The 9,307-nt window shown below is 54.4% G+C and overlaps 2 protein-coding genes across 5 annotated transcripts; both read left to right on the top strand.

Annotated features, from left to right (window-relative positions):
* Positions 1-545: 545 nt before the first annotated feature.
* marveld2a (MARVEL domain containing 2a) lies at positions 546-3,927 on the top strand. Of its 3 annotated transcripts, none has more exons than XM_037266136.1 (10): positions 546-599; positions 972-1,057; positions 1,475-1,709; positions 1,777-2,501; positions 2,580-2,800; positions 2,922-2,957; positions 3,035-3,195; positions 3,260-3,431; positions 3,505-3,555; positions 3,638-3,927. In XM_037266136.1, exons 3-10 carry the CDS (start codon positions 1,492-1,494, stop codon positions 3,755-3,757), a joined length of 1,704 nt encoding a protein of 567 aa, XP_037122031.1. In that variant the 5' UTR covers positions 546-599; positions 972-1,057; positions 1,475-1,491; the 3' UTR covers positions 3,758-3,927. The 3 variants fall into 3 exon arrangements, with proteins under 3 accessions (XP_037122031.1, XP_037122033.1, XP_037122032.1); XM_037266138.1 differs by having other exon boundaries at positions 2,928-2,957; XM_037266137.1 differs by lacking the exons at positions 546-599; positions 972-1,057 and adding an exon at positions 1,130-1,193.
* A 663-nt stretch (positions 3,928-4,590) lies between these two features.
* oclna (occludin a) lies at positions 4,591-8,554 on the top strand. Of its 2 annotated transcripts, none has more exons than XM_037266147.1 (9): positions 4,591-4,710; positions 5,210-5,297; positions 5,414-6,065; positions 6,211-6,378; positions 7,237-7,364; positions 7,434-7,598; positions 7,667-7,838; positions 7,995-8,036; positions 8,187-8,554. In XM_037266147.1, exons 2-9 carry the CDS (start codon positions 5,248-5,250, stop codon positions 8,283-8,285), a joined length of 1,476 nt encoding a protein of 491 aa, XP_037122042.1. In that variant the 5' UTR covers positions 4,591-4,710; positions 5,210-5,247; the 3' UTR covers positions 8,286-8,554. The 2 variants fall into 2 exon arrangements, with proteins under 2 accessions (XP_037122042.1, XP_037122044.1); XM_037266149.1 differs by having other exon boundaries at positions 4,598-4,719; positions 5,202-5,297.
* Positions 8,555-9,307: the final 753 nt, after the last annotated feature.

The following is a 9,307-nucleotide window of genomic DNA, read 5'->3' on the forward strand; positions in this document are numbered from 1 at the left end:
CAGCGGGAGAAGAAAGAAGACAAGAGACAAGAAGGAAACACGTTAGCTAGCGAACTAGGTAGGTAGGACAACCTTTGTAACCAGTAGCGATGAGCTCCGCTATCGGCCAAAGAGCAAAAGTTGACGCGACAAAAGTGAGGCTCGTTAGACAGGAAGTGCGCTGAGGCAACAGTAGAGGACGGGACCGCGCCGCACCGCTCCAACTTGACACCGACTTTCTTTGCTTTTCCTGTGGCGCGTTGAAACCCCTTTTAGCCAACTCGCATACAATTCGCCCTTTCGCTGTGTTCGCTGCTTCCTTTAGCAGCATCACTTTTTTGGTTTGAAAATGATGCGTTCGCCAACTCTCAGAATGTCGTCCAAATGACTTCTCCTCGCCAGTACATGTCATTTCATCCTGTGAACGAACGAACGAACGAGCGAACTTGTGTTTTTGCCTTCACCGTTGTGTGAATTGTAGTCATTGTTATTTTGCTTAATACAAATACATGCAAATGTAAGGTTTGTTCTAATTTGTCGTCCAAAGGTTTCAAAATGATGCGTTTGTGAAACCTTGGGAATCCCATCGGAATTGCTGACTCCCACTTCACATAAAATTGGTCATATTGTCTACCTTGCTATCTTTATGTTCAATGACCCTTGTCTCAATCTTGATTTCTGAGTTCCATGATTATGTATGTATAAAAGGGTTTTAATAAGGACAGTTTACGGCGCTTTATTTAGGCGTGTGTTTTTATTGGCCATCGATGCATGTTTATGAATATGTTAGCAACACCATTTCCACTTGTCGCTTTGGTACTCGTCCCAAAGCCGTTCAATCGCGGGCGAAAGGTCATCTTGGCCTTTTCGTTTGAAAACATTCAAGATTGGCACTGATGTCATCAAGTATTTGGCTTTGCTATTTTTTTCTGCCCATGTGGACTCCGTATTTTTGTTCCCTTCTGATTGCTGTGCTTTTGTTTACGTCATAGGTGCTAATCGGCGTCGCGCAAACCAGCCCGGCTTGCGGCGGCGGGCGCTCAATGTAAGTGGTGACGAGTGACTGCGTGTCAGCGAGGTATTGAACAGCATTTGCTATTTTTTCCCCGCCGCTCCTGCTCTCCTTCAGCTGATTGACTGACCATACGCAGTGCATCTCCGCGTCGCCACCTGCTGGCCGGGAGACGCACTGTGACTAGCATGAAGGATTCTGGGTAACTTCTGGTTTCGCCCTCTCGTCTTCTGTCACCTTCTCTTCCGCGGTGACTTTTGCTTCGTGGTGCGACCCGAGACATCAAATGTACAGCCGATGCAGTATAAAAAGTCCACACACAAAACATTTGATGTCTATGAGTTAACCACATTTGGCTTCACTGATGACTTGATAATGTTACAAACTACACGACTTGCATTTGTGTGGGTGGGTGTGTCCATTGTTGTGGACTAACGTGTGTGTGTGTGTGTGTGTGTGTGCGCGCGCGCACGTTCGCGTCAGGGCCCCCCATCATCCTGATGTTCCATGGTGACGACTACCTAGGCCGCACTGAGCATGTCCGCCAGGCGCCTCACTACGACCAGGTCCCGCCGGGCACGTTGCCCCGGGACCAGCCCTACGAGCCTGAGCCTCTGAGCGCCCAGTCGGCGCCTTACTTTGCCCTCAGCGCCGACCCGCTCCCGCCGCCGCCCCTGCCCGACCATCCTCCCGTCGGACTCGACTACCCGAGCGACGGGTAAGCTGGCGACGCTCGGGGCGATTTTGTGTGTGTAATTGTTTGAACTTGCCATTTGCGACGCAAGCGAGGGGACCGAGCGGGACCTGGACCCGGCCCTGGACATCAAACCGGTGCACCGCTTCATCCCGGACTCGTGGAAGAACTTCTTCCGGGCCAGCGATCGCAGCAGCAAAAAGGGGGCGTGGCCCGAGGCGCCGTCATGTAACGACAACAACAACGGCACCAGCGAGGGCGTGCGCTGCTCGCCTCCCCCCACCACCTCCGTCCCCGGGTCCTACCGGGACCCTTACGGGGGCTCGGCCGGCAGCTACAATTCGGCCAAGGAGCTCCTGGACCTGGGCGAATCGGCGTCGGCTTCGGGCCGCACCTACCGCACGGCGCTGACCTACAGCGAGCGCGTGGAGGAGTACAACCAGCGCTACGCCTACATGAAGTCCTGGGCGGGGCTGCTGAGGATTCTGGGCTGCGTGGAGCTGCTGCTGGGCGCCGCCGTCTTCGCCTGCGTCTGCGCGTACATCCACAAGGACAACGAGTGGTTCAACATGTTCGGCTACTCGTCGCCGGGCGGCGCCTACGGCGGCGGCCTCTACGGCGGCAGCGCCACCACCTACACGGGGCCCAAGACGCCCTTTGTGCTGGTGGTGGCGGGCCTGGCGTGGCTGGTGACGGTCATCATGCTGGTGCTGGGCATGACCATGTACTACCGCACCATCCTGCTGGACTCCACCTGGTGGCCGCTGACCGAGTTTGTCATCAACCTGGTGCTGGCCGTGCTCTACATGGCGGCGGGTAGGGGGCGGAGCCGAGTCCAATGCAAAATGAGCCGGCCCTCCGGATGCTAACGTGCCCTTCCTTTTGTCTGCGCAGGCATCGTGTACGTGCGCGACACCACCCGCGGGGGCCTCTGCTCTTACCCCGTGTTCAACAACGGCATGAGCGGCGCCTTCTGCAGGACGGAAGCGGGCCAGACGGCCGCCATCATCTTCCTCTTCCTCACCATGGTCATCTACCTGATCAGCGCCGGCGTCAGCCTCAAGCTGTGGCGCCACGAAGCGGCGCGCCGATACCGCCAGAGCAACGCGCACGAGGTCCCTGCCTGCCACTTTTCTGAATCCAAACTCAATCCCAATTTCGAATGCTCACCTGATTGCACCTGACTCTTTGTTTTGTTTTGTTTTGTTTTGTTTTGTCTTCTCCCCGTTCATTCAGATGCAGCAGTCCGAGTTTGGAGCGGTTCGGTCGTTGGTGAGCGTCTCGCCCGCCCAGCAGCCGAGCGCATTTCGGCGGCCCGCTCGGTTCTCACGCGCGTCTTTTCTCACTAGCTGGTTCCCGCTAGCGCTGCGGCGGGCGCCAACCTCCCCCTGCGGGAATCCTCCCTGGCATCCGTCGGGGACGTCCCCATCGCCGTGGCCCCCAAGATCCTGCAGGGGGCGATACCGTCCGGTCACATCCCCAAGCCGGTCATCGTGCCGGACTACATCGCGTGAGTGCTTTGGAAGTGGCTTTTCCATCATCCGCTGGCAGAGTGTAACCATTTTGGCGCACAGGAAGTACCCGAGCATCCGCTCGGACGAGGAGCGCGACCAGTACCGAGCCGTGTTCAACGACCAGTACGCCGAGTACAAGGAGCTTCACGCCGACGTGCAGGCCGCCTGCAAGAAGTTTGACGAGATGGACGCCATGATGCGCAGCCTCCCGCAGCAGGCCGGCAGCCAGATGGTGACCACGCCTGACCTCTCTTTCCGCTCCCGCTTTGCCACGCCCCAACCTCTCCTTTTCTCGTCTTTTCCAGGAAGCCGAGCGCATCGGCAGAATCCTTCAGGACTTCCAGAGGAAGAAAAACGTGAGTGCGTCGCTCGCTCCTTGCCTCCCTCCCTCGAGGCGCATCTTGCTGGCATTACATTGGTTGCTTGGCAACCCGGCAGGACCCGACCTTTCTGGAGAAAAAGGAGCGCTGCGATTACCTGAAGAACAAGCTGTCGCACATCAAGCAGAAGATTCAGGAGTACGACAAAGCGGCCGACTGGAACGACGGCTACGGCTGAAGGACGTCGCGTGGATGGAGCTGCTGAATCCCAAACGTCTTCGGGCTGTCTTGCTCTTGTCTTCCGTGTTGTTTCATTGTGCTTTTTGTTCTACCATTTCACACATTTGACGCCAAACAACGATCGCAAAGCTGATTGAAATCAGACGGCTCCGCTTCTTAACGCGCTGCCGCACGTCTCGACGCATGCTAAACGATGGCGCGGCGCGCTCATTTAAAGAAGCTAAAAACGATGCAGATGAAAACGCTGGGATAAAGCCACTTAACGTTGATGAAAACTTCTCTCCTATTTAACGTCAAAGACCAGTTTCCATCACTAGCTCCTAATCGCGATGATTGGATTCTTTTCTGGCCTGATATGAAGCGTATGCTTTTTTTATACACCTATCCGCGATGATGTACAGAGTCTTAACACTGAATAAATCAACTTCATGGACGAGTGTGTCTTGATGATTTCTTTTTGGTCGTATGGCAAAACTTGCCGATTTGACATTGACTAACTAGGTGAGTTACGCGCCGTGACTCACTAAAGAATGTGCCTCTTCAACTCCAGCAAGAAATGGCGATTTCTTTCGATCAAATGTTTTGGTTTTCACTTCGTTACGAAAGCAGCCTGAGCAACGTACATGTCGACAATCCTTCCGCATTTGGAGGGCGTTGGAGTTGCATATATTCTCGGCTTTCACAGCGTTCATTATTTGATACGTCTTAAAAGAAGTCCAAATAAAATAGACTCGAGTGAGTGAACTTCATTTTGAACTTGAAAAAGGCATTTCAGACTTCCGTGTTTGGCGTTTCCTTGTGTGTTGAACTCAGCATTCCCCGTGACGTAAGTTGATACCTGAGTGGGCGCGGCCAGGCTGCTACCTTGTCAAGGTGTGGTTTGTTTCTTAATTTGTGTGTATTTCACTTGGAGGAGACATCTAGCCGGCCCGGCGGTGGACAAAGTTTCGGGTGAGTGCGTCGAACTTGTCCTCCTCCTCCTCCTCCTCTATATTTGCCTGCTTGCTGTTGTTTTTGTGCCATAAACATTCCAATTGTTTCTTCTTTCTTTCTTTCGATGAAGCTGGCGTGACGGAAGCAACTATGTCTCGAAATAATTGTACTGTCAGCCAGCACAAATATGACGTTATTGTTGTTATTGTTGAGTCTGCAAAGAAACGGTGCTTCTACCATTTCTCAGATGGTTTTAAATTGGTTACACAACTACAAATGTATCTTGATTGTTTTTATTCTTTTTGTTTGTGTTGTGCTTACACTGACAACATGGCTGCCAACTGGTTTCTGTCATGGGAAAGAATTGTTCTCCTTGCTTGACATTCTGGACGTGGAATAACGGAATGGACATTTGAATCATGTCTTGAACTGGAAAGCGGCTTGTGTTTTAAAGCGATGTCATGGAGCCGCATTTTGGCTACAATTCAATTGTTGATGTGTTTTTGTTTTTTCGCAGAAACTCAGGCGCAGTCAAAGACGAGCGAAGAAGCAGCCATGTCCAACAGGCCAAACGGGAGCCCGCCTCCCTACGAGTCGGATGGCTAGTAAGTCCCAGCCGCCCGCTCTCTCAACCAACGTTACCACATTTTCTTTGAATGTGGGAAATGGAAGCTGAACCTACGGAAGCTGAACCTAACCATCCCCTCCCCTCCCCTGGCAGCAACGCCGCCCCCCAGCCGGCGTACTCGTACTACCCGGAAGACGAGTTCCAACACTTCTACCGCTGGACGTCGCCGCCGGGCGTGCTGAAGATCATGGCCATCATTGTCATCGTGCTGTGCGTGGCCATCTTTGCCTGCGTGGCCTCCACTCTGGCGTGGGACTCGCAGGGGGCGCTGTCGGGCTTCGGCGGCGGCGGCGGCATCGGCGGCTCCTATCCCGGAAGCTACGGCGGCGGCGGCAGCTTTGGCTCTTTCGGAGGCGGCGCCTACGGACCCGGCAACAACTACGGCTACGGCAACCTGGGCGGCAACTACAACGACCCCCGCTCGGCCAAAGGCTTCATCATCGCCATGGCGGCCATCACTTTTGTGGCGGCGCTGGCCATCTTCATCCTCCTGGCGTCCCACCAGAGCGTCTCGGAGAGCAGGAAGTTCTACCTGGCTGCGATCATCGTCTGCGCCATCTTGGCCCTGTTGATGCTGATCGCCACCATCGTGTACCTGGTGGCCGTCAACCCCACGGCGCAGTCGCAAGGCTCGGCCTACGGCAGCCAGATCGCCGGCCTGTGCGCCCAGTACCAGCAGCCGCAGTTGTCGGGGATCGTGGTCAACCAGTACCTCTACCACTACTGCGTGGTGGAGCCACAGGAGGTGGGTTCTCTGCTGCCGCCGCCGCCGAACCTCTTCCTCGCTCGCTTTGTTCACGCCATTGTCGGATTGGCACTTTTGAGCGGCTGTGCGCACTTGTGCAACCACGGGACGGACGCTCATGTTGTTTTTTGCGCGGCGCCGGTAGGCCATCGCGGTGGTGTTTGGCTTCCTGGTGGCGGCCGCCCTCATCATCATGCTGGTGTTTGCGCTGAAGACGCGCAAGAAGATCAGCGAGTTCGGCAAGAGCAACATCTTGTGGAAGCGCGTCAAGGTGCTGGAGGACGCCGAACCGCCGCAGGACGTCGAGGCCTGGGTCAGCGCCGGCCGTCGCAAAATTCCCGTCCGCGATATACGCCGGCGCAATGTTTTGACCCGGCGCGGCGAAATACGTCAAATGCGCCGCGCCCAAATTTGGCCATCGTTAGCCCATCATTAAGTCGTTTGATACAAGCAGAAAAAGAATCAAATGACAATTTAGCCCAGTAACTGCTAATGCGGCGGCCATGTTGGTCGGGGCGCAACTCATCAGGTGACCTTTTGATTGTTTGCCCTCTGTGGCACACTTTGACTTGAAACCAGTGAAGAGGTTTTTGTCGAGATACAAATTGGTGGGATGTTGCCTTCCCTTCAGTGTCGTACAAACCACTGTCTGATTTTTGGTTCTCACCCAACTTCTGTGCGCAGTCAGGTTAGTGTGTGCGCAAAGCGCTTTTGGAAGCGGTCCGACCAGTTTGGCAGCGTGCAAAAGCGGATGGGGGAGGCGGGTGGGACGAGGGGGAGGCGGGATGCCTGTTGGTTTCAAGGCGTGTCGCCACGGTGACACCGACAGTTTCATGGTGTCACATTCTCGGGGGAGAATTTTTGCACTCGCGTGCTGGAAGGTATAACAAGTTTGGAAAAGCGAGTTGTTTTCTTGGAGGTCACACGGGCTGACGCGACGGGTCTGCGCACGCTCGTCATTCCAGCGCCGGCCGCAGCTGGCTGAAAAGAAAAGAAAAGACTAGATGAAATAGTCTGTACTCTGAAGAGCAATTCAAACTTTCTAGATGAGGAGAAAAAAAAAAAAACCCAATTATTTCAACTCATTTGGAGTAACGTGAAGGACTTTTCAGGATGAAAGTTGCAATGTTACAAAAGGCTTTTGTTTTAGTTTGCGTATTTTAACCAGCAGGTGAACAACGTGTCTGTGCCGCCCGAGGAACTTCCCATGGCCGACTTCCCGGAGACGCTGCGCAGCTCGCGGGGTCGCCTGGACGACGACCGCAGCACCGACTACAGCAAACCTCGATACGGCTACGCGTAAGTCCGGCTGGCTCGGGATGACCGACCGCTTCTGATGGCTCTCATTGTTCTGTAATCCTGCGTCAGGCCGGTGGAGGATGAGCGGCCCGTCCGTAACGGCGTTCCTTCCAGCGCCGCCGACTCGGCCGCCCCCAGCTGGGCCGGCAGATCCAACGGGAGGCGGGGAGACCCCGACGCCGACTATGCGTCCTCGGGAGACGAGCTGGACGACGAGGACGCCGACTACTACAGGTGGGTGCCCCCCCCCATCCCCCGGTGCCCCCCCCCCCCGGCTCTCAACGCTCCGTGGTCTTCCTCAGCGAGTTCCCGCCCGTCGCCACCGAGCAGGAACGCAACGAGTACAAGCGGGAGTTTGACCGCAACCACCACGAGTACAAAGAGCTCCAGTCCGAGCTCGACGCCATCAACGGCAAACTCAGCGACCTGGACCGACAACTGGACGAGCTGCACAAAGGAAGCCCGCAGTACCTGGTGAGTCGGCATCTTCTGCCGTCACACAACACGTGTCAAATTCTGGCCCTGGGGAAAAGACGCAGGAAGTCTGTCATTTAGTTGACAAAGCCACCATTTGAAAGACATCAGAAAAGGCATCATCCGAATAATGGAAGGTGACGTGTTTTCCACCAGGACGCTCTGGACGAGTACAACCGGATCAAGGACATGAAAAAGGTGAGTAGGTGTCAACAGCGATGACCAAACTTCCAACAAAGTGAAATGTGTCCGACCGACTAAGGCAAATAAGGCTGGCCTACAGCGATTCTTTCAGTCGCCACTAGAGGGTGGCCACGTGGCGCATGTTGACAATCACCGTGTTTTTAGTCTTCAGACTATCGCGCCAAGAAGAGGCGAAGCAAATACCTCAAGGCCAAACTCAACCACATCAAGAAGATGGTCAGCGACTACGACCGCAGAGCCTGAGACGTGCCGCCGCCGCCGCCGTCAGAACAAATGCTCGCTCAGCCAGAACGGGTCGGCCGGCCACGTCATGGCTGCCCGAGTCTTCCTGCCAGCTATGAACTCTTTTCAAGCAACAAGCTATATATTTGTCATGATGAATTTTTGCATGACGTTCTGCATGACAACTCGGTCCACGTGTATCGATCGGACTAGCTATTTTTAACCAATTCGTGTACTTAAGGCTGTATTTTTTTTTATGAGAATAAAATGCCAAGAAATGTTTTCATTTACTTCCCGTGCGACATTTGTAGAAACTCGGTGCCACATTGTAATGAGTGAAAGCTTTCAGTCCGTTCTTGCCAAGGTTCCTTGTTTTGACTTGTAGATATTGAAACTGTCAATTGTTTTCCTTTCAGCAATTCGAAGATCTCATTGGAGTGCTCTCACTTCCCCGCCGCCCCTGAAGGCAGCACTTTAGAGAAAATTTGGTAGGCATGTCTCTCTTGAGTAGAAAAGAAAAAGTCGTTTCAACGGCTGTGGACGGTGTCCGCGCGCGCGCGCGTCGTCGCTAAGCAGCCTAAACAGATTAGCAGCACATTGTGCGCGCGTCACATTGTGTCTCACTTGAGGTCAATACGGGTTCGTCCTTCCGCCGCCAATCAAGGCCAGCAGACGCGCACGCGCGCACGGACAACATCTGTCTACTCGCACACGCGTCGTCGACATGTGTTTGTCCGTTCTGGCTGGCTGGCTGGCTGGATGCAGAGGCGTAGCCAGGAATTTTTCCAGTAGGGGCGCACGCCCACAGGAAAAAAAATCGAACATCACCCACACCGTTCGCTGATCGCTAAAACAACATCCGGGTCCGGGAGGCAAACGGTGAATGGATAACATCGCGCACATAGAATAGCGCAAGCACATTCGCGCAAGACCGAAAGAAAAAAACGGCATGAAAATGAAGAATCGAAAAAGCTCGATTTTTTTCAACCGGGGCGCAGGGAGTCCTAACCGGGGCGCCGCCCCGGCTCGCCCCGGCTTGGCTA

Source organism: Syngnathus acus, chromosome 12 (genome assembly GCF_901709675.1).
Source record: "Syngnathus acus chromosome 12, fSynAcu1.2, whole genome shotgun sequence".
Taxonomy (NCBI): Eukaryota; Metazoa; Chordata; class Actinopteri; order Syngnathiformes; family Syngnathidae; genus Syngnathus; species Syngnathus acus.